The sequence below is a fragment of the Rattus norvegicus genome, chromosome 10 (genome assembly GCF_036323735.1).
Source record: "Rattus norvegicus strain BN/NHsdMcwi chromosome 10, GRCr8, whole genome shotgun sequence".
Classification (NCBI taxonomy): Eukaryota; Metazoa; Chordata; class Mammalia; order Rodentia; family Muridae; genus Rattus; species Rattus norvegicus.
The window spans coordinates 4210363-4235413 of NC_086028.1; the positions used below are offsets into that span (position 1 = coordinate 4210363).

Consider the following 25051-nt stretch of genomic DNA (forward strand, 5'->3'; position numbering starts at 1 on the left):
TAGTAATCCTTGGCACCCAGTGGCCTTCGCAGTGAGAGGAGCCGGGATTGTGTGTGGGGGAGAGCATTGACTGACATCAGAGAGAAAGGAATAGAATCAAAATGAAATGGATTTGAGATACCATCTGGAATCCTGAACACATTTAGGAGGTAGGAATGTGCCGCGCAGGGGGAGTAGACGGTGCTGCCTTAAGATTTGAAGACATCGGGGCTGGGGATTTAGCTCAGTGGTAGAGCGCTTACCTAGGAAGCGCAAGGCCCTGGGTTTGGTCCCCAGTTCTGAAAAAAAGAAAAAAAAAGATTTGAAGACATCCCGACGGGGAACAATGTACCATTGTGGATGGTTCCAGTGCATTGTCTGTACTGTGCGTTCCTAAGCATGTGTTTCTGTTCGGGTGAGTGCAACATTCACCAGAGATTCAAAACCAAAAACAGTCAGAAATTCTAGGAAAAGCAGCAGCCAGTCTTGGCACCAAAGCTTGGCAGCAAGGCTTAGGCAGGGTGGCACAGGGCATCAGATGCCACAGAAAGGTACATGGTTGTACTCACAGATGCCCTCAGGGCAGTCCAGTTACTGTGGGAAGTAGAGCCTAAGTCTGTAGAGACAGGTCTCACATCTCCTTCAAAGGGGTTCAGTTAACTCAAACCGCTGTCCCGGGCTTACACTGTTCTCATCCCTAGGAATTAGCTACCCGCCACAACCAGATACCTGGGTGACAGAGCTTCTGTTTCTCCAGGAGTTTGATAAGTGAGTCTCAGTTTCAACCATCCATAATCGGCTAACATAACATAATCAGCTCTGCCCTGCTGATGAGGGCTCACATTCTTTGGTTCTTTTTTTTTTTTTTTTTTTCTTTTTTTCGGAGCTGGGAACCGAACCCAGGGCCTTGCGCTTGCTAGGCAAGTGCTCTACCACTGAGCTAAATCCCCAACCCAAGGGCTCACATTCTTAAGGCGTGTTCAGATACTCATTTTAATTAGGCAAATTGATAATTATAGTTCTTTGACACATAATCCTAATTAGGACTCTTTTCGGCTAGCATGTAACTTCCTTCTCAGAGGTTTACCACATTTGTTCTGAAGAAGTTCTGAAAGGGATAAATCAGTACAGAGGTGAGGGCTGGCAACATGGCTCAGAGGATAAAGGTGTTTGCCGCCAAGGCTCAGCCAGACTTTGATTACGGGAGCCCACATGTTAGACCAACTGCCCTACGTTGTCCTCTGACCTCCAAGTGAGTGCCATGGCATCTGTACTCCCACATCCCCACAAAATACAGAATAAAATTGAGTTTAATTGTTCTAAGGTCCTAAACGTATTTGTTGGTATTTTATCCTATCAGGATATCCATCTCCTTGGGTAGCTTTCTTTAAAAGATTGTTGTGGGGGACTGGAGGGATGGCCCAGCAGTTACAAACATTCCACTCCGCTGGAGACCTGGCTTCAATCCCTAGCATTCAAACCAGGTGGCTTAGAACCACTTGTAACTGTGGATCAAGGGGATATGACACCCTCTTCACAGGAACGCAGACACATGGAGTGTATACTCACACAGGGAAACAGACAGAAATTAAAATAAAATTTAAAGGAGTGCAGTTTTTAAATAAAATATTGTTTCTCTGGACATTTTGCACCTCTGCGGCTACCTTGTAGGAGTTGATGGTTTTTGTTAATTTTGAACATTTCTGTTTTCCCTGTAAGTCCTCTCACTGGTGAGAGTAAGTGAATTCTCAGTAGAAATAATCAAGTTTAAACAGTGTAACGGGGCAGCAGATGAAGTGAGCGCTTCAGTGGCGCCTTTTCATTTAGGGCAAATTAGTTCACTCTTATTTGAAGAGGGATCTGTTCAATAAAAGCCGTGGGAGTGGACAGATATGGCCCAACAGCCTAAATCAATACCAAGTTTAATCGCAGTAGTTGGACTTTGGTTGGCTGTGGAAGGCCCTGTGGCGATACCTGAGCTAAAAGCAATTAACCAAGTATGCCGTAACTCAGTGTCTGTTGATTGACTAAGTGACTGTAGCCAGTTAAACTGTTTCCTTTTGTTCCTTCTGCTTTCAGTTACTCACTTTAGTGCTGCTTGGCTCCGTGCTGGAGCCTCAGTGCTGCCCCTACCAGCTGCCTACCCACACATCATTTTGGCTTGGTTTTTCCCTTTGGTCAAATAACTGAGCTAAATTTGATTGGCCAAAGAAAATTCCCTCTTGACAGTCACCATGACTAAACAGGGATGTTCCTCATTGTAAGCACCAGCTAAAAGATCTGGTGATCAGTGCCATTTACATGTTTAAAAAGGCCACATTAAAAAACCCAAAACCTAATTTTTAAAGGAGTTTGTTTGAGATAGGCTCTAGCCGAGGCTGGTCTGGAACCAATGAGCATGCTGCCTCAGTCTCCTCAGTGCCTGGATTGCTGCTGGGTCCCACCATAGCCTGGCTGGGCTTCTACTTTGAAAGTCTTCATTCCTATTGCGACTACGGCTTGTTTTCAGTAATGTTTCAGAGTGGTGCAGGCAATGCAGTGCTCTAAAGCAGTACTGTGTGCACCTGCAGTCTGTAGGTGTGTCCACCCCACCTGTCACAGGTGTGTCCACCCCACCTGTCACAGGTGCCTACTACCTCCTGTGCAGGCAAGTCTGATTGACATTTCCTGTGAATGGAGTCATATGTGGCCTTCCTGGTTCACCTCAGAAAGCTTCAGAAGTCGTCCACACTGGCAGGCAGCTAGTGCTTTACCCCTTTACTGCATCAAATTTCATTGTGCAAATAACCAAATTTGTTAAATGAGTGGTTACTATGAACAGAGCAAATATATATAGTTTCTTTATAGCAGATGTGTAGGTTTGGAATTTCTGGGTCATGCAGTAGCTTTACTGTTAACTTTATCTCCTGACCAGCACTGCCTGGAGTTAAAAGCAACTGGAGGAAGAAGGGTTTATTTTGACTCTCAATCAGAGGTATAGTTCTTCGCAGCAGGGGCGTGGTGAGGAAGGGAGATCTGAGCTGTGGCAGCTCAGTGTGAGGTATCTGGGAGAGAGATGGAATGTTGCACCCCGTTCTCTTTCTCTCCCCGTCTTCAGTCCAGTCATTCAGTGGGGTTGTCCGTCCCTATTCAAGGTTGGTCTTCCCTCACCAATAAAGCCTTTCTGGAAACACCCTCATAGACACACCCAGAGGTATGTTTCCACAGTAATTCACTAATTCCAATGAAATGGATTAGCCATAACAAATAGTGTTGAATTTTTGTGTACTTAATGGCACCGGTAGCCCTCAGAAGAAATACTTACTGAGGTCATTAGTTATTTTAAAATTGGGGGTTTTTTTGTTTGTTTGTTTGTTTTTTATAATTGAGCCAACCAAGCTCAAGTTTTATAATTTCTGGACCAGGCGCCTTTCTTACTGAATGTATGATGTATGGATACTGTCTTCAAAACACGTTTTAGGTTATGATGAAATCCAGTTGATCAGCTCTTTCTCTTATCAAGTCACATCTACAAACTTTCTTTCCCTAAGTTGCAGGTCACAAAGACTTGATCCAATATTTAACATATTTTATGGTAAAAACTCTTGATTTAGGACAAGGATTCTTTTTTAAGTTTGTGGAGAGCCAGTGAGATGGCTTACCGGGTAACAGTAACACCCTGAAGCCAGGCGATGACAGGAAGCTGGATAGAATGGTGCACATCTGTAACCCCAGCACCCCCACAGCAAGACGGGAGACAGGAGAACTGCAGACTATGCAGCTTGCCGGCCAGGTATCCTGGAGTATACCGCAAGGCACCCTCCCTCAGAAATAGGTGCAAGGCAAGAACTGACTTCTTAGGTGTGCTGTGTGTGACACATGGGTGCCCTCCCCAATAATAAAGTAAGTTGAAGAACTTAGTTTACACACCTGAGGATGGAGCCCACTCACTCCTCAGGCATGGTAGGCAGGGGCTCAACCACTGGCCTGTCTTCAGCCCCTTGAGGAGATCTGTCTGTGTGAAAAAGAAGAAGGGCCTAATTATTAGGAAGCCCTTGTAACTTTCTCTTCTACCTATAGTTAGACAGCTTAAAACAAAGAATACACTATGGCTTTTAACATTTCATCTTCATGTAGACCATAAATACACACTGATTTACATATCTTTTTTAGGTCCGGCCAGAGGCCAAGCACCTGTCTTGGCCTGGATGTATAGATGGACCTGGTGTGACTTTATATAAGCAGATGAATGAATCCTTTCCAGTTGCACATATTCCCCTACCCCACAAACATGCAGTCAGTTAGCAAACACTCGATGTGGGGTCTTCTTAGGCTTATATCTTTCCTTTGTGGCATTTGTCTTCCCAACACCCAATGTGATGGTGTTTTACGTTTACCAGCCCTCGTTTATCGAGTCTCTCCCCAAAGCTTTCATCTTCCTTAGAGACTCACTTGGAGTTGGAAACAACACTCCATCTTCCTCCCCTTTACACATTTCATTAAACCAGGCAACTCCAAAGCAAGCAGCAGCACCAACAGACTGGGGACAGGTTACAGGAAGCAAGCAGTGAGCCGAAGGAGCCACACACGTATGCAGCGTGCAGGAGGGTGGAGTGCCAGCAAGGGCTGACCACTGGCTGACCTCTGACTGACATCACCCTTCGCGCAGAAAGCTTCCAAAATGCTGGTCAGACCTTCCAGGCACCCCTGGGTGTTTGTTCAGGGTAGAATCTTCTTACAGAGAAGGCTGACACACAACGTTTATGTCTGTGCACTGCCCACATTTTAACTTTCCCATGGGCTTGGGTGAGAAAGAGGCACTGAAGCAGGGCTGGGGCAGTGGCTGGCCCCAGCCCTGTGGGAACTCCTGGCCTTCTGCCCCCCCCCCCAGCCAAGTTTGGTGCACAGATAAGTCAGACACCTAGGGAATAAATGAGTGCATTCTGCATAGCCTTCTTTAAGAAAAGAGGAAACAACATTTTCTTCCCATGTGGATAGCACCTGGCCTCGTTTATAAAATGGATGTAGAGCTTGGTAGAGGTGCTGAAAGGCGCTGGCTTTGGTTTGTGCTGGCGTATTGTCCTAGAGGCACCGAGACATTTCATGGTGTGTGTTCTTACCCTAGTAAATGGACAGGGCCAGAGGCTTTTGATGACAAGTCCCTTACCTCTGCTGCCGAGACCCTGAACCAGCACCAGGTTTTCATCTGCCCAGGCTGCTCTTTCTCCAGGGCTTTCCAGGTCACTGGTTTACCTAAAGCTGAGGGGTTGTTAGTGGCCTTTACACTGCTGATCCCTCTTCTGTTCAGATTATTTCTGGTCTTGGACATTCATCCTTGAGGGCACACTGACTTTGTCTACCGTCCTACCCAGTTGCCACCACAAGCATCCTGGCCACCTGCAGCTCACATGTGAGCAGTTCCAGCAACTTTATGCACTCACTCTATCTCTGCCGTCTCCTCAGTGACACTGTGGAGATGCTGGGGCTTGCTGTTGCTGTTGTTTGCAGTGCTGAGGTGAGATTCAGGGATTCCCACATTCTGGGGTAGATCTTTCCCATAGAGCTATCCCACCAGCCCCAAGACAAACTGTCTCAAACAAGTTTGGGACCTGTCATCCCAGACTAGGTTTTCCTCTGTCTTTCTCCCCTGTGCCAGCTCTAGGGTGTAGTTGAAGAAGCCTGTGTGCTCATCTTTTGTAACTTAGGCCTCAACATTGTTTCAACCCATCCTTTTCCTTGATGACACTTAGGGCTGTTCACAGTGCACTTTCTCCTTAGGATTCTGTGGTTTTTCCTAACTCCGGACATTAACTGGTGGCCAAGCCACTCAGGAGTCATGTCATGGTGTGGAAATAGATGGGTCTCTGCATGTGCTTCTGCCCCACATACTGTTCATTCTCTGGACAAAAGAAAACTGAATCCAAAGTATTAGACAAACCACTAGCATCCCTCATACCCATGAGGACAGCCATGCAGTGTGCACCGTTCAGAAGCATCTGCAGGATGAAGTTTTCCCATCAGATAGATGCCATGAGTTGGAAGGACTGTTACCTTCTTTCTGCATCCAAGGACTGCTTGGAGGTAGGTGCCTGTGGTGCCACTTCCAGGTCTCCCTCAAGCTCCAGTGAGTCAGCAACTGCCAGCGTCTTGGTGGGGAAACAGGGATATGGGCAGAGGTCTAGCCAACAGCTACCCAAAACAGGCATCCCAAAATGGCACAGGAAGGTCCTGGAAATGTCTTACTGTTCGCCAGTAATGCTAAGTGCCACCTGGCCAAGAAGTCTTGTCCTATTTGCTGTCTTGCCTCCAAAGAGTTTCAAAAGCCTTCACTTTCAGGTGGTGAGTGTACCAGCCAAGCCTTGACTCAGAAGTCTTTGCGTCTCAAAATCATTTTTTGTTTTTTAGTGCCTTTGAACTAAAATGTAGGTAAATTTCCCCTGGTACCTGGGACAAGTCATTTGGCAATTCATCTAATTGCTTTTACAGCTAATCCTGTGGGGAGAGAAGTCCCCGAAGGACATTTTAAAATTACTTTTCGTACACTGTACAGCTCACCTTTTGTAGGTGTGTGGTTTGCGACTTTTGTCACATGCACAGAGTGGTGCATTTGTCGCTGCAGTCCACTTTAGATTCCTTCCTTTCTGAACAGAAACCCTGCACCCTCATAGCTGTTGCCAGCCCCGAGGCCCTGAACAGCCATTATAGAAGGGTACTGTACCTGCCGTACCCAGCCTGGACTGCTATGCCGAGGCTGTTGTTAAACTAGAGAAAGTCCCAGAATAGTGAGTTCTGTTTAGCAACCCCCACCCCCACTAAAATAAGATCAGTCCCCCAAGAAGAAAAACAATTTGCTGAAGACATTTAGATTGTAGTTCACCACGCAGATTGCTGCCGGGAGGAGCTGCACAAATTGTATTTCGCTGGCATTGCTCTTTAACCTAACAGCCTCCAGGCAGCTGTAAGGCCTTCCTACCTTTGCTGTTTTGTAACCAACACAGAATCCACAGTATGGGAAAGGTAGGGGTGTTGGGACAGGGTATGTAGGTACTTATCCTGAGTCACACTGTGACTCCAGGAGTCACATTCCGGGAGTCTTGTCTCTGTTAAGACTAGAGTCAGGGAGACTGATGGTGATCATGGTGACTGTAGGTTGCCCATGCTGGACCATTTGCTCTGTGCCTAGTTCAAATTAACCAGTTCTTCGTAAGGAGCTGCCTTTATTCATTGTCTACAGATGAGGAGACTGAACCCCAGAGGATAAGGAACTTGAATGTGTTACAGTTAGTCAAGAATAGAAATGAATCGATCGGAGTAAACTCTTGAAACTCAGATTCTAGGCTACAGCCAGGTAAAGGTAGGTCCTGGTGTGGTCTCACCCTAGCCTCCTAGTGTCCCTGTGGTCATTTGCCTCACCCTTTCCAGGAGTGTGTTCCTCCCAGCACCCTGCTATTCACTGTGCCTTGTGACTATCCCAATCCCACCTGGGGTCCTAGGAAGTTTGGTATCAGATAACAGCCTCCTTCTGTTCACCTTTCCCGAAGGCTGCTCTGTAAGGCCTTAAAGGACACTGCTCACCATTGACGGTGTAGCATTGCACCTCAAAGAGGTGTGTCCAGAACTCATGATCCTCCTGCTTCAGACTTCTCACGCTGGGATTGCAGGTGTGTCCGTGATGTTCAGTTCTTATGTTTGAATAAAAGAAGGGAGCCAGAGTAGCTTCTGCTCTCGGGGGAAGCAGGGAAGCCCTGTGGAGTGGCAGCTGGGCTGAGACAGATGAGATTTCATCAGAAAGCGTCGGGAGGGAGTCAGGCTCAGTGCTGGAGGAGGTACTGGCCTGGCCACTGCAAACCATATTTCTCAGTAGGAAGCATTCACAAGTGGAGAGCATCCCTGGGAAGGTGGGAGGTGTGGGTGTCTGAGAGGAGCGGATAGTGCTTCCTTTGGTTCTGTGCCGTTACTGGTGGCTGTAGGGTGGGCGTCAGCAGTATGCCTGGCTCCTACATACAGGGTTCCAGTAGCACCACTATGATAGTTAAGACTGATTATCATCTTGACAGGATCTAGAGTCACCTGTGAGGTATTAACCAGATTCGGTTGAGATAGGAAGACCCATCCTATCTGTGGGAAGCACCGTGCCATGGGCTGGAGTATCAGACTGACTAAAAATGAGAAACTGAGGGGTTGGGGATTTAGCTCAGTGGTAGAGCGCTTACCTAGGAAGCGCAAGGCCCTGGGTTCAGTCCCCAGCTCCAAAAAAAAAAAGAACCAAAAAAAAAAAAAATGAGAAACTGAGCCAAACAGTACCATTTGTTACTGTGGATAGATACAATGTGAATGGCTGCCTCAAGCCCTTGCCACTATGACTACCGTGATGGACTGTCCTCAAACCCTGATCCATAACAACCTTCTTTAAGTTGTCTTTATCACAGCACCAGTGAAAGTCACCAGTACAACTCCCCACTTCCCACTATGACATCCAAAAATGTCTCTGGACATTTATGTTAAAACCATCCCGAGATGGCTAGGCTGATTCCTTGACAGGCTTCAGATTGGCAGTTAAGGAGACTAGGCCTAAATCTCTGTTTCCAAGAACTGGGCTAGTCCAGCCAAGTCCAGGCCTCAGAAGCTGCCCTGCCACCTGGCCTAAGGCAAGGACAATGGGTCAGCAGCAGTTTCCAGACTTCCTCAGCTACTTCCTCAGCAGCAGTTTCCAGACCTCCTCAGTTACTTCCTCAGCAACAGTTTCCAGACCTCCCCAGCAAGTTTCCAACCCCCCACACCCCGGTAATGGAATGTCCCTAGAGATGGACCCAACAGATTAATATAGAGGTCACCTACCCTGGAATTCCCTAATGCACTTTAAATCAGGGCTGCAAGCTTATTTAGTTGTGTCTTTATCTTGGTAATGGGAGACCTCAGCATACTGGACTTCTGCAGAATAAAACACCGCTTGTGTTTACATACTACTTGAGTCCAGGGTGTCGTTCTTCAGTGAATCATGGACCCTTACAATCCAATAGTATGGATGCTACAATGTCATCACCCATCCTGCTCTGTTGAGTGCAGAGCCACTGGTGTGACTCATCTGTAGTAGACAGAGCTGGAAAAGCTTTGGCTTTATCCTAGTGCCCCGGTGTCAGAATGAGCCAGGGCCTGGTGGCATCTCCACTGGTCCCTGCCATGTTTGCTACCTGCCAGTCTCAAGACAGGCCTGAATGACATGTGTGCTCTGGAGAGAGAAGCAGACATGGGCCCGGCATTAAGGAGAGTCAGCATATCTGCACTGGGTTGGGGAGTGATGGGGGAAGTTTTAGAACAGCATGGTGGCAGCTTCTACCTTGGTGGTCTGGAGAGGGGAATTCTCAGAGTTGTTCTTGAAGCCTGTTTCAGTTAGAACAGCAGAGGGCTGGTCCACACCAAGGGGTTGTGGTACAGGACAGGAAGGCTAGAGCAGGTAAAGTAGAAAAGGAAAGTTGCAGCTTGGTTGGCTCTGTGGACGAAAAGATAGGATCCCAAGGTCTGTAGACTGAGGGACTGGAGGTGATGGAGGAAATGCATCAGCAGAAACAGGTCCAGGAAGACGAAGGCATTCATTCACTCTGTGATACTGAAAGCTTAGGGTACCCAGGGAAGGAGCCAGGATGAGTGGAAAGCATGAGTGCGAAATGCATGAACTGTAGAGATGTTGGATTTAAGATACCGAATCCAAATTGGACATTCCCAGAAACATAAACCTACCCACTATGCTCTGCTCATTTTAAAGCTAATTCTTTGTCTGTCTAGTCATGTTATTTTGAGTTTGCTAAATTTACAGGAATCAACACCTTGGATTCTTAAATCTTTGTACTCTGTAATAATGTGAGGTAGTTCTGCTGAGGTCTCTTAATCATACTGCTCAGCCAGGGTCTTATGCTGTGTGCCCTGTTTGATCAAACTCCATTTAGAAAGTGTGCTGGTTTGGATAAAAATGGCTCCTAGAGGGGCTGGGGATTTAGCTCAGTGGTAGAGCGCTTACCTAGGAAGCGCAAGGCCCTGGGTTCGGTCCCCAGCTCCGGAAAAAAAAGAACCAAAAAAAAAAAAAAATGGCTCCTAGAAGGACCGACACTGTTAGGAGGAGGTGTGGCCTTGTTGGAGGAGGTGTGGCCTTGTTGGAGGGGGTGTGGATTTGTTGGAGGAGGTATGGCCTTGTTGGAGGAGGTGTGGCCTTGTTGGAGGAGGTGTGGCCTTGTTGGAGGTGTGGCCTTGTTGGAGGAGGTGTGGCCTTGTTGGAGGAGGTGTGGCCTTGTTGGAGGAGGTATGGCCTTGTTGGAGGAGGTGTGGCCTTGTTGGAGGAGGTATGGCCTTTTTGGAGGAGGTGTGGCCTTGTTGGAGGAGGTGTGGCCTTGTTGGAGGAGGTGTGGCCTTGTTGGGGGTGTGGATTTGTTGGAGGAGGTATGGCCTTGTTGGAGGAGGTGTGGCCTTGTTGGAGGAGGTATGGCCTTGTTGGAGGAGGTGTGGCCTTGTTGGAGGAGGTATGGCCTTTTTGGAGGAGGTGTGGCCTTGTTGGAGGAGGTGTGGCCTTGTTGGAGGAGGTGTGGCCTTGTTGGGGGTGTGGATTTGTTGGAGGAGGTATGGCCTTGTTGGAGGAGGTGTGGCCTTGTTGGAGGAGGTATGGCCTTGTTGGAGGAGGTGTGGCCTTGTTGGAGGAGGTATGGCCTTTTTGGAGGAGGTGTGGCCTTGTTGGAGGAGGTGTGGCCTTGTTGGAGGAGGTGTGGCCTTGTTGGGGGTGTGGATTTGTTGGAGGAAGTCTGTCACTAGGAGGTGTGAACTTCTTAGAGGTTTCAAATACCCAAACCAGGCTCAGTGTCTCACTCTGTCTTCCTGCTGCTTAAGGATCAGGATATAGAACTCTTCGCTACCTCTCCAGCACCGTGTCTGCTTGCATGCCATGATGATAATGGACTTGCACCCCTGAACTTTAAGTCAGCCCCAATTAACTGTTCTCCTTTATGAGAGTTAGTGTGGTCATTGGTGTTTCTTTTCAGCAACAGAAACCCTAAGACAGGAAGTATGATTCTTCCCCCTTTATGGAAACTAAGAGATCTGTTTATCTACAGCTATCCGAGGGTGTTTCTAAGTAATATATCCTGAGAACATACATTGTTATAGCATGAGACACCAAGACACTCCTTGGCCTTTTCCTGGTCTGGGATGAGAACAGTGATTTATTTGCTTTGGGGATTGCATTTATTGTAGTCAGTGACTAGCATACAATAACAAGAGGATCTAGGATGTTTCTAACTTTCAGTATATACAAAAAGTCACCTTCCATTGACAATTGACAAATATGCCCAAAAGGTAACGAAAGTGAGCAAGATGAAATACATTAGCAGCAACAGGTCCAAGAAGACATCCACTTTGCGATGCTGAAAGTGCAAGCTGTGAAGAGAGCTGCAGTTTGGATGTCTGTTTTCCCGCGGGATTTAGCACATGAACAGTCTCCGAGGAGAGCTTAATAGGGAGGCAGCGCGAGGCTCCTACAGGCTTTTAAGACTCGCCCTATATCAAGCTGCCCTGCGCTTTATTAAACAGATGAAGAAATCTTAGGGGCCTCTCCTGTGCATGGTTTATTATATATGAGATCCACTGTTAATCCGTCAACTTTGCAGGATGCCTGCCATGATAGTCTCTTTCCAGGCAGCAGAAATTAGACTTAGCCAGGTCTTGTAACTCTGTGTAGCCAATGAATTTGATTGGTAAAGCAAAGCTTTTCCTTTAAAACATATTTGTAAATTAAAAGTTTGATTTAGAAATTGGTGACAACCTCGAGACATTGGTGTGTGACTTCTCTGTCATCTCCATCAACGGTATGATCACCCAATCCAAGCCAGGGTGTGTGGAGGGCGGAGTAGGCCACTCGAGCCTGCACCATCTCTGGGTCTCCTCTTCCCCACCTTGAGCAAACTAGAATACTTTCCATAGATGGGAGCCTGATGGTGAACTGGACGTGTGTGAGCCAGAGAAAGTCCAGGGGCATGCAGAGAGATCACACAGCTACAGCTAGTCTTTGGCAGGTGTCTCATGAGCAGCGAGGTCAGATTTTCCAAGAGAATTAAGAAATCCATATACGTGTGTGTGTGTGTGTGTGTGTGTGTGTGTGTGTGTGTGTAGTCTTATATTCATATATATAAAATTCTCAAATTTATACATATATAATTCAGAAATTCACACATGTGCGTATATATATGTATATATTCATATATATATATAATTTAAATGTTGGCAACAGATTTCAGTTTTGTAAACAGTGTGTGGGTCCAGCAGAGCACATCTGCTAGTCAGACTATGAGTTTGGCATGTCTGGAGGAGAAGCTGGGTGTCTGGGCAGCAGCTGTACCTTGAGTCAGCCCCATGCTGTTGGCAGCGACTGTGCGTATCACAGATGACTGGGAGAAAGTGCCGGCCTTGCCAGCTTTATTTTTATGCATTCATCTCATTTACTGAGTCTCTTCGTTTGAGCAAAACTTTTTGGAGACAAAAATGTCTATATGGAAATCAACAACTTTGGGGCAGCCAGGAGCCCCTTCCAGATTTGTGCATCTCTCCAGCCAGAGACTCAACTGCTCTTGGGTAGGAGGTATTAGCTGTGTGACCTTGAACTCAAGCCCCAAAAGTCTCAGTATCACCTTGGTTGAGTAAAAAGCTGGCTAAGTCAACTTTTAGAATATTCTCGTAACTCTGGTAGCCTCTGTGGCTAAGCTTTCAGCTTCCTGTGGATGGGCTAAGATCAATGGCTTAACTCAGCTTTGTTAGAAAGTCAGTAGCAAAACTTGAAGTTTGCATGAGAATCTAGGCCTGGGTGTTGTTTGTTTGTTTGCTTGCTTGCCCGTTTTCAGTTTTAGAGATAGTGTCTTTAGAGCTTAGGCTGGCTATGTAGCTGAGCCTGACTTTGGAATTAAGGTGTGTGCTATTACCTGGCCCAGGTAGTGTCTGTGCCTCCTGAGATGCTTGCTCTCTGAGATTATGATCCCCTATCTTTGTTGTTGTCTAGCCTAGTGACTTCATTGTGGTAAAGAGCTCCCCAGAAGCAATGGCTGTGTGGGAGGTAGAGAGTAGGGGTTTGAGTCATGTACCGTTATAACACACCATTTCTAGGAGACCCTTTCCTCTGGTAGCTTTGATAACCCGAGTTCTTGTGCTGTGAGCTGTTAAAGAACCAAGGACGGCGGGCCCCTTCAGCACAGCTAGCTAAAAACTCACATGGTTTTCAGCTAACACCTCCAAACTGGCCAACACCTTGTTTGATGCTTATGAGGGGCTGTGAGCACAGGGCTGACTGAGCTGAGCCTAATTCCTGGGAACTGTGAGACAATAGCCTTGTGCTGTCCTAAGCTGCTGTGTTCCTGGTAATTTGTCACTTAGTATTAAGGAGCTAATTGAATTTTTTAATGAGTGGGCTAGAGAGATGGGGTCAGTAGATAACGTGTTCTTCAAGACATGAGTCTGAGTCCCAGAATCCCACGTAAACCCGTACATGTGTCTGTACTCACAGCACATCTATAGAGAGACAGACGGGAGGCAGCCACAGGAGGGTCCTCAGAAGCCCTAGCCCCCTGCCTGGTTTGTGGAACAGGAAAACAGCAGAGACCCTGTCTGAAGGTGGAAGGGGGACTGGTACTTGAGTTTGTCCTTTGACCTCTACACACATGCACGCACACACACTCGTGCAGACCGGGGGTAGGGGGAGAGGGAGAGGGAGACTGAGATTGATTCATCGCACGCGCGCGCACACACACACACACACACACGAGTTAAGAATTACATTCATTATGGGCATTTTATTCATGAGTATCTTAGGTGTTTCAGCTAAACCAATGCAGTTTATTATGTGTGAACACTGTGCTGAGTGTGGTGGACATGTCCTTGCTTACAGCTGTTTTCACTGTGTGTCACCATGTCAAAGAAGATCAGAAATGGCAGAACTAGGGCTAGTGGGAGACAGCTGAGTGAGAAACAGAGCTTGTCACTTTGTCTGAGAACCGAGTTCGATTCCCGAGACCCACACTGTGGACAGAGCAAGCTAATTCCCAAAGGTTGTCCTCTGCCCTCTGTGCAAATGTGCAGCTTACGTGCGTCCTTTCCCAGCCACAGACTGTAAAGGAAATAGAACAAAGCATTAGAACTCACTACTCACCAAGACTTCTTCACTTAAGCCTTCCATTCAAACAGTCGGGTTAATTTTTAAAAGCAATTTCACAGTCACAGACAATACTGAGAAATTGGGACCACATACCTAAGCTAAATAAAGTTCAGGACAAAAATAAAACAAAACAAAACAAAATAGAAAAAGATATAACCCCAAAATATTACAGTTAACACAAAAGGTCCTCCTCAGAGTAGTGTTTCAGTTTTGGGGAACCGAGTCTCTGAGTATCTGCCCCTTACCCAGAGCACCCGATTCTCCTGCCAGCCAGGTTCCTTGGCTGGCTGCAGGCCAACTATCCTCAGCTGTCAGTGGGCACGCATCAGTGAGGGATTCAACTGACTCGCTCTCCTACCTGTCTTACCCCTCCTCCTGGTGTCGCTGGGTCCCAGGTCATCATAGTAGCCCACCAACTCCCCCCTTTACCCTGCAGAGTATCCATTGTTGTCTCCATTTCCAGACAATTCTCCTTAATTAGACTTGTCTGGCATTTACCCCCGAAGTCTCTAAGACAGTCTGCTCAGGGAAGTTAGTGGGGGAATGGGGTGTCTACACGTGTATCTCTCAGTAGTGTCAGACGTTCTGACTGTAAATCAAGTGTATCGTGTCTTAAACTGCTGTGGCGGCCCTTCCAGAAGGTCTTGAGGAACCGGGTTTTCCTAGGACGGGCAGTAAATAGTAGTTTGACCCCAGAAAGGACACTACAAGGTCATCCTGCAGGTATTCCAGGCCTTGTCTGGACCTTGGAATTCAGTTTCATCCAGTAAAAGTCTGCCATCTGAGGGATAAAGGAGATGGCTGCTCTCAGAGCAGCCCTCCTTCCAGGACAAAGTTTCTATAGCCCCACATCTTTAATTCATATTAATTAATATTTAATTTAAATATTTTCATATTTGCTCTTTGTGTGTGAACGTAACAGGAGGTTAGAGGTTGGCTTTTGGGAGCACATCCTCCCCTTCCACTGTGGCATTGAATTCATGTTACCAGGCTTGAGTGGCAAGGATCTTTATCTGCTGGGCTATCTCTTGCCAGGTCCATTTAAAACGCAGATTCTCACCACATAGCTCAGGCTGACCTCCGAGTCCAGCTCCTTCTGTTTTCATGCCCAAGCATGGGGTTGGCAGGCGTCATCCCCATGCTGTTAGCCTGTGCAGCATTCAAACTGAGGGACAGTAAAGACCATCAGCTCCTGGGCAAGCCTCCAGAAGATGCTTTGCAGGCACACAGCCCTGAGCTAACAGTCGCCTAAGAAGACAGATGCAGTGGGTTGCGTACTGAAGTTGTGGAACTGCATTCACTTTAGATCTGTGAATGAGAATTTCTGGAAAGAAGCCTTGGCTACAAAGGCTGATTTGATTGACTGACTAGAAACTCACTGACTGGAAGTCCAGAGCCAAATTATCTTGGCCATCGCTGGCCCACCGAGAAGCCACTTACTGCCCTCTTTTGTATGTGACCTAATGTCTCTATAACCATTAGTTAAGCCACTTGGAATGTACAAACACAGTGATAGCTTCTAGAGTGCAGAGCCTTAGACTGCCGGGTGTCACACTGCCTGAACCCCATAACTGAGCTGTTCTGTGGCTGACTACCTGATATTTCCACCAACGTGTTTGAAGCACGTCTAGATTTAAGATTTTCTTTGTTCTGTTATTTAAAAGCTTCCTGAAACTATTTCTGTGTTGGAAAATGGAATTTGGAGTAACCCAAATCCATATTCTTGGGGCATGTTCTCATATTTGACTCCAGACTAAACTTTCTTCTCCCCTTTGAGGTGAAAGCTGTGTTTTTGTATCAACAAGTTGAATCTATTTATTTTGTGCTTCATCATCATTAAAATTGACACTCTACGTTTTTACTAAGTAAATGTATAATGAAAGATTTATTTTAATAGCTTCAAGGACTATTGACTTTTTGAGGCTCTTGACTATTTGTCATGGGAAAGCACTTGTTAAAATGTTTGCTGCAGGAAACTTTCTGAACTGTGTCATAATAGGTTGATTTATTCTGTGACCTTGGGTGCCAGTCACCTCCTGGGTCTGCTTCTGATTAATTTATATGTTTTAGATAGCTCTGCAGACGGTCTCAGAAATCAAAACATAGCTCAAAGCAATTAGTGTCATACAAAGGTTACTATTGGAATAATAAGAAAATGTTATTAATCATTAACTTTAAAAATTAATCATTAACTTTAAAAACACAAAACAGAATCTGGGAGGGTTTTTAATATTGTTTGTTTTTTGGGGTTTGGTGTGCGTGTGTGTGTGCGTGTGCGTAAGTGTGTGTGTGTGTGTGTGTGTGTGTGTGTGTGTGTGTTGCCATTATTTTGTTTTGTTTTTATGTGATGTATTCAGCTCTTCAGGAAGAGTCTCTCCCCTGGAGCCCTTATGTCTTCAGTGTGATTTGCCAACAAATTACACTGAAACTTGACGGTGAGAAGTAGCAAGTGTGCATTGTTATGCATCATTGCTGGATGCTGTGACCACAGACACTCCTAAGGCTCCAGTTACGGCTCTGTTCTTACCCTAAAGCTCAGTAGCCAATATCTCTCTTCCTGGTCTACTCACATGGCCATTGGCCTGATGCAGTTCTTTCTGGGATGTTAGCCAAACACTTTCTTCTGTTCCTTGCCATATTGGCCACTCCGTAGGGCAGTTTACAAATGACAGCTTGTGTTTTGTTTTCTTCTGAGACAAAGTCTTTCTACATAGCCCCTGGGTGACTTGTATTTGTCTCTGCCTCTGAGCACTGGGATTAAAGTCAAGCACCACTGTAACCAGCTTGACACACCAGCTTTCAGCTATAGAGCAGGGAAAGGAGAGAGAAGAAGAAGATCGTGGTCGGCCAGCCGTTATCTGAGAGGACATACTGTTAGCTATATGCTGTACATTTGAAGCAGATGCAGCCGGTGCTCAAGGGTTACAAAGGCGTGCATATTATCAGTAGTGTCTTTAAGGACTGACCACGTTGGTCTTCTTATCAAGAACAGAAAAGGCTGAGTGAATGGATTAAATCCTTCACTAGTTTGCTCTCTGTCCTGTACAGCATGATGTACGACCAAGCGCCAGCCACTCCTTTTCACAGTAAACTCAGGTTGATTGTGGTTGGACCAGACATGATGTAGATGGAGGACTGAGAGGCAGGTGCCCTTTGTTCCGTAAGTTTGGAGACTTTTAGAATAATGCGTCACATTCCTGTAATCTGCCAACAGTAGATACTGATTTTTCTCACTACCCCATAGAATGGTTGAGGGGGTAGGTTTGTTGATTTGTTTGATTGTGGTAGGTATTTCACCTTTGGTAGGCATAACAGGACATTGTGGAGTGTGTGTGTGTGTCTGTCTGTCTGTGTGTGTCTGTCTGTGTGTGTGTCTGTGAGTGTGGGTCTGAGTTGTGTCTGTATGTGTACACACATGCATGTGTCAGGGCATTTTTGTCAGTTCTACCACAGTTAAACTGGGAAGAAAGAAAACCCCTCCCATGTTCAGTCTCTCAGTGTGCTGATACCCAGGTCATACTGCCTTTGAATTATTAGCATTGATTTTTTTCTTTCCTATTTTCCTTTCACATTGATGTTCTCGTTTCAAGATTTCAAGACTTTATTCCTGGCACCACATCTCCCACCAGATAGCCAGAGCTTCTGAGTGCCAAGTTTTATAATTAAAATTCTGTTGCATTACCCCCAAATAGCACAACTGGTGCCATTAAGCCTGGAAGAAAAGATTCGTAAGCACTTTACCTAGTCATTTAAACATAACTCTGGCAGCATCAGTTTGGGTATTTTTAATTCCAATTAGAACACTATTACCGACCATTAATATCCTCTGCACAGTGTTTCACTGTGGTCTCAGGTTCATTTCAGATGTCTCCCTTTCAAACAAACAGTTTGGGTACATGGCTACAGCAACCTGCATGGTTCCTGTGGCCTTTGGGAATCACCAGGTCCCCAGCATAATTAGTATAAATCAAAATCCTCTAGGCAGTGACAGGAAAATGGTATGTTTGGACAGCAACTTATCAAAATGACCTACTTAATTTAAGAAAACTACTGTTTCCACTTGCACGGTAACCTGGATGCTTTCACTGACAGATTTTTTTACCCCACACTCCCCTTTAGAAAAGGAACGGGAGTGGACAGGTCCATTCTACTTCGTCCAGGGTGCAGACCCTCAGTTTGGGCTGATGAAGGCCTGGTCCACCGGGAATTGTGACAACGGCGGTGATGAGTGGGGGCAGGAGATCCGTCTCACGGAGCAAGCTGTTGAGGCCATCAACAAGCTGAACCCCAAACCCAAATTCTTTGTTCTCTGCGGTGACCTCGTTCATGCCATGCCAGGTAAGCGTAGGGGCTGTCAATGAGGGCCTTTTCTTCCTCAGCTGATCCTGACCAAGTACAGGCAGGAAAGAGTAGACTTTGTTCCAAAGGTGTCTCTGTTCACTGTTGTTCCTGCTCTTCAAGGTGTTGTGCTGGTTACTGAATATCAGAAAATGCATGCTCACTTTGCATTTAGAATTTGGCAAGATTAATCACAGTAATTAGGCCAAGTTACCATTCAGATGATCCAAACTTAGTAGGAAAACACACCTCTGTGTTACCTTGCTACATTTCCAAAGACAAACATTACGACTTCCAAATACCATGTGTGACTGCCCCAATCCCACATCTGCAACTGTCCCAATCCCACCTGTGTGACTGTCCCAATATCACCTGTGTGACTGTCCCAATACCACCTGTGTGACTGTCCCAATACCACCTGTGTGACTGTCCCAATACCACCTGTGTGACTGTCCTAATACCACTTGTGTGACTGTCCCAATACCACACCTGTGTGACTGTCCCAATACCACACCTGTGACTGTCCCAATACCACCTGTGTGACTGTCCCAATACCACACCTGTGACTGTCCCAATACCACACCTGTGTGACTGTCCCAATACCACACCTGTGACTGTCCCAATATCACCTGTATGACTGTCCCAATATCACACCTGTGACTGTAATCCAGCCCCTCCTTTTGTTGCTTCTCCTTTTAAATTTTTATTTTATGTGTACAGGGGTTTTGCCTTCATGTATATATTTGTACCATGTGTGCACAGTACCTGCATAAACCAGAAGAAGCATCGGAGCCTGCAGACCTTTGTGAGCCACCATGTGGGTGCTAGGAATTGAACCTAGGTCTTCTGCAAGCCATGCTCTTAACCACAGAGCCATCGCTCTGACCCTGCGCTCTTTGCTTGTTACAGTTTTACTTTTCCCCTATCTGTTGTCGTTTAGTTTTGGCTGGATCCAGGGGCTCAGAGGTTGTTGTCTGAACTTGATCTCTCCATCTCTCAGCTATGAGTTCTTCTTAGTTGACTTCATTTGTATCCAGGCTCTCTGGGTAGTGGCTACCTAGTGTAGCTGTGAAGTAGTTAAATCACTTTGGCTCCCTGCAGGTCGTGTGTGCACTGCACCTGCCCAAGAGCTCTCTGGATTCTCAAATGAAAGACACGTGCACTCACTCACACACTAGCTAATTCTGATATGCCTTGACTAGCTTATAGGCACTTTTAAACCTCCCCGTGGCCAGCAAACACTCCCTTCCGGTATTCCTGAGTTAGCATATTTTAAAATCTATATTTCATCTCCGCTACCCCAAACCCAATCAGGGAAGTGACCCCTAGAGCCACTCTTCTGAATTCTTACATGGTAGGCCTTTAAGTTTCATCTTTCTGCTTCCTCATCATGGTGATTCTTTTCTCTTCCCTTCCCTTCCCTGCCCTGCCCTTCCCTGCCCTGCCCTGCCCTGCCCTGCCCTGCCCTGCCCTGTCCTGCCCTGCCCTGTCCTGCCCTGCCCTGCCCTGCCCCTGGTCTGCCCTACCCCTGGTCTGCCCCTTCCCTTTCCCCTTCCCCTTCTCCTTCCCTTTCCCCTTCCCTTGCCCCTTCCCTTTCCCCTTCCCCTTCTCCTTCCCTTTCCCCTTCCCTTGCCCCTTCCCCTCCCCTTCTCCCCTCCCCCCTCTGTCCCTTCCCTGCCCCATCTCTCTGCCAATTCTTTCTTATCAGGGGCCCTCAGGTCTGAAAGTGTGGCTTTTGGGAGCCAAAATAAGACAAAGCATTAGAATGAGTTCCCATCAATCTAGATAGTGTCTGTAAGCCTAAGGAGTTCTAGGTGTTTTATAGAGATCACAGCAGAAACAAAATGACCTATTCTGAATGACCTAGAGTCACAGATCACATTTACTGGATTCACATGACCCAAAGCTAAGCTGTGAGATCAGCTTCACTCCAGCCATATGGTCCCAAGAATAGGATGGTTTCCCTAAAGAAGAGTAAGATGCTGGCCCTTGAGCATCTCTGCAGGTGTGACTTACTGCTCTCACCGTGTGTCCTCATCTTCTCTATGACTTTACTTATAGGAGGAGAAGGGGAGGGAGGGAGGGAAGAGGAAAGGAGTAAGTGAGGAGGAGCGGGAGGAGGAAGAAGTTCTTGGATACCCAAGTAGCAGATGCTTCTGGAACTCTCTTCCCTCTCGCCTATACCCTCATTTAACATCCTCCTGTCTCAGCCCCATGATCAAGTCTAAGCACGGAGAAGTGATCCTTCCCATCCAGGAGGCAGTTAGCTCCCATGGCTTCTTCCCTTTTCCTGCCCATGTCTTTGCTTAGTATAACAGAAATGACCTGAAGACCAGGGTAGAATGCAAGTATGTCTGGAGATATTCGCATTTGTCCAGCTCTACCTGTCAGCTCGGTTTATGCGCTGCTCTAGGAGCTGCAAATGGCATCTTGAATATGCTTGGCCCAGGAAGTGGCTCTATTAGGAGGTACATCCCAGTTGGAGGAAGTGTGTCACTGTGGGATAGGCTTTGAGACCCTCCTCCTGGCTGCCCATGAGCCACTCTTCTCCTAGTAGCCTTCAGATCAAGATGTAGCACTCATGACTCCTTCTCTAGCACAATGTCCTCTGGATGCTGCCATGTTTCCTACCATGATGATAATGGACTGAACCTCTGAACCTGTAAGCCAGCCACAATTAAATGTTGTCCTTTATAAGCTTCCTTGGTCATGGTGTCTATTCACAGCAGTAAAACCATAAGACCCTGAGACGCTTTTCAAAACACTGGACGTATTTCAGTTATCCCTGTCCAGCTCCTACTGTCTGGACACCATGTGTCAGAACAGGGTGAAGATGTAGGAAGGAAAGGGGCCAGTTAGAGCCGTTTTCTTTAACATTCTTGGAAAACAACAGACTCAACTCTCAGGAGTGTCCTTTTCTGTTTGCTGGTGTCTTACACAAAGTCATTCATGTGCCCGTCCATCGATGATTCCTCCAGGTGGAGCCCATAGATATCACCTATAGAAACACCTGTCCTGGCTTAGGCCTATAAAACTGAGATAGGAAGAGGAAGCAGAAGACAGCCCCCTCCGTCAGAACCCAGGAGCCTGGGCCACCTCCGTCAGAACCCAGGAGCCTGGGCCACCTCCGTCAGAACCCAGGAGCCTTGGCCACCTCCGTCAGAACCCAGGGATCTGGGCCACCTCCGTCAGAACCCAGGAGCCTGGGCCCCCTCCGTCAGAACCCAGGGACCTGGGCCACCTCCGTCAGAACCCAGGGACCTGGGCCACCAGTTCTCCACCTGTTTGTGCTGGGGCTCTCACTGAAACAGAAAGAATGCAAAACTGCCATCCATTCTGGGGCTCCGTAGTAAGAACACAGAGATGAGCAACGGAGACACCAAGACCTAGTTACAGCTTTCCCTGGACCCAGATGTGTGACATGGGGACAGAACCTCCCTCCCTACAACAGAGGTGACCCTCTGGGCAGCTCTACATGGAAATGTATTTGGGAAAATAGTCCTTTGTTTGTTTTGTAGTGAAGTCGCCACCCATAAATGCGACCTTTTCCTGATGACTTGTGGCCAAGGGTTCACAGGTGTTAAGATAGCATGGTGTGGAAACAGCTGTAGGCCGTAGCTTCTGACACAGTAAGGCAAGCTAAGGGGATGGGTTTGCTGACCCAGCACATCACTGCCGTTTCCAGATGGTCTGCTGTGCAGTTAGCTGGTGTCTTCAGGGTGATGTGGCCCATGTGCCGTCAGCCTCAGACTATTGCCCTGGATCACATCATGGGCGAAGGGCTGCCCCTATTGACCCTTGAACATAGATTACAAAGTTAGCATTTTTCTGCCCAGTGGCTTCAGGATATCACGAGGCTTCCTGGAATTATGTAACAGGTTCTTGTGGATGTTTACCAGCGTGTTCTGAATTATGTTAACATATTCAGCCACATTTCAAATTCAGATGTAAAATAAAAGCTTTTCTTGCAATTACATTGCTTCTTAAATGGGATATACCGAGCATAAATAAATGGAAACCATTTTATGATCAATCCTAGCAATTGATCGGAGGACCTTGTAAATTGGAAGCTGCAAAGCTCTGAACATAATGTGACTGGATCAGAACTCATAATCTCCTCTAGAAATTTGGGCTGTTTTGGGAGGTCTTAGCTGAGCCATATACAGGACTTTAACTGTCTTTGAATATTTTGTCTGAGATGAAACAGAGCGTTTTAAAGCTAGTTATAATGTTTAATATGCAATAAGTTGCTTCCCTCGTTCAGTGCATCCACCAGGGCTGACTAGAAAAACAGTTATTTGCTTTGACTACTTAGCACATTGTTAATGACTAAATGCATATATATTAAGCAGATAAAATCACAAAGCTTGCTTTTAATTCTATCCTAAATAGTATCTTGGGTCGAGTAGATATTAACTCAACAGGAAGTAAAAGAACTTTGCAAATAATGAATTTTTTTAATGAAAGTAACAATATCCTTTTTCATTGTAACTATCCATTATAGCATCCATTCATCCACAGACACTCACTGATTGCAGCATAAGTGCTAGTTACAGCACTAGTCACTGTGGGTATACTAGTGGAAGTGAGAGACCAGGGGCTCTGCAGCGCTGAGGGCAGGAAGACAGACGCATGGGTGGTAGGAGGAGGCACTGGGGCCAAGGCTTCAGCTTGAGTTTCTACAAATATGTCTTCATGTCACAGACACCATTTTCTTTTAAATTTGCAATTAAACATCTCTGTGAGATTAGCCACATTAAAAGTGGCAAATTAAGATCTTGTTCATGTCACTGAGACCACTGATTTCCTGTCCTTCAGCTCTCAAGCCCAGGGTGCCTTTTGTAGGCCCTGCTGTCTACCCACTGAGAGTGTCCCTAGGAGCCTTATTAGAGTCCGGCAGTTCCAGGTGGAGGACCGGTCGGAATGTGCTGCTGTGATTATGGAACAAGAGATTCCAGTAAGCCTCTTGCTCGTCGCTGGCACACAGATCACCCCTATGTATTTGGACTGCTGTAACGCCATAAAACAAAGGACACAGGTCGGCTCTTCCCTGGTGTAGAATGTCCCAGAAGAGCTCTTGTAGTTCGCTCTGCCTGAGTGACTGTGGTGCGCTTGAGATTCTTGTGAACTTCTCCCGAGCCTCTGTTCTGTAGAGGGAGACAAGCCCGTGTTCACCTCACTGGACTTCTGTAGCTGCTGGGACAGTGCACACTTACCTCACAGATCTGGAGGCTCTCCCACCCAGAATACATTTCTGGGCTTGTCATGCATCTCCAAGGCCTATAGTTTGGAGTCTTCTCTGGCCCCTGCTGCAACCTCTGGGATTCTCCTTCTCAATCTGACTAGCCTTCCCTCCCTCCCTCCCTCCCTCCCTTCTTCTGATACAGACCTGTGAGATTACACTGAGCCTGCCTGATAACCTAGAGTAATCTTTCCAGGCTGCAAAGTCCCCTTTGCCGTGGAAGATGAGGATTTTACAAGTGCTGGGAGTTAGCGTGTGGACACCTCAGAGGATGCTTTATTGAGCCTATCACAGATAACTTGTGATGAGTGAAATTCAGCTCTACAACTAGCCAGTGTTACTGCCGCTGGCTTACCTCCTTGTAATACCAGTGCGAAACAGTCCAGTGGTTATTTCCATTTTTGCTGATGAGTTACCTGGCTCTAAATTCTTGTATCTGAAATGTGGTGGGGGTAACTTCTTCTCTAGACCTCTTGCACTTTCCACTGCTGCCTTGCTATTAGAAAATGTGGACCCAGAAATGACTGGAGCTTACTGGAGATGGAGCATCTCTGCCCAGACAGATCTAGTAGGTCTTTAGGAAGTCACCAGATGAATCTTTCCGGCAATATGATTGAGATGCACTTGCCAGACTAAGATGCTCAGACCCAATGCATTCTGCTTTCCATGTATTATCCAGAAAACCTGTGTGCATACCAGGAGCCGCTGCGAGTCCCCTTCATGGTTGTCACTGATGGTGTTTAAGCAAGAGAACTGCCGCCCCTTTACAGACTCGCTCAGGTTTTGGGGAGATGCTTTACGTGTGGAGGTTTTGTTTTACTTGTTAGCTAAAGCAGAATGCTCTCTCCTATAGAAAACGCCCACAGCAGCATGTTGGCCAAATGCCCTGGAAAACAGGCACAGCATTTTCTTGAACGGGATTTGTACATACATAGCTAGGATTGGCTTTTTTATTTGGACCACGTACATGCACAGAACTCTTTATCTACCATTCCAACACTAAAGGGTCTCTGAAAATGAAGATTGTTTTCTTACATTGGAAATTGATTTGCTTGGTAACAGGGCTGTCCAGAACTCATCTAATGGCGACTCGCACATTTGTTAGAGAGTTCCCAAGCTCTGCTCTGTTCTCAAGTTGGTCTCAGTCTCCTGCTCTGTTAGGGTGTATTCTGTCCCCTCTATTCCCCTTCTAGCGTTTGTAAAAATACAGTTTTAAACAAGATCCAGCCCAGCAGGTTTTTCATAAGAATTTATGGATCTGCAGAACAGATGCTTACGACTTACAAAGAAACATTTCATCAGTAAAAGCAAAAACTTCTTCTTCCCACTTGTGT

General features: G+C 46.5%; 1 protein-coding gene across 2 annotated transcripts in view; it reads left to right on the forward strand.

Annotated features, from left to right (window-relative positions):
• Positions 1-25051, forward strand: part of Cpped1 (calcineurin-like phosphoesterase domain containing 1) — a 192439-nt gene that overhangs the window by 74762 nt on the left and 92626 nt on the right. For both annotated transcript variants that reach the window (XM_063268855.1, NM_001013963.1), the window contains exon 2: positions 18257-18475. In XM_063268855.1, coding sequence (XP_063124925.1) covers positions 18257-18475 — 219 coding nt within the window. The remainder of the gene's footprint in view (positions 1-18256; positions 18476-25051) is intronic.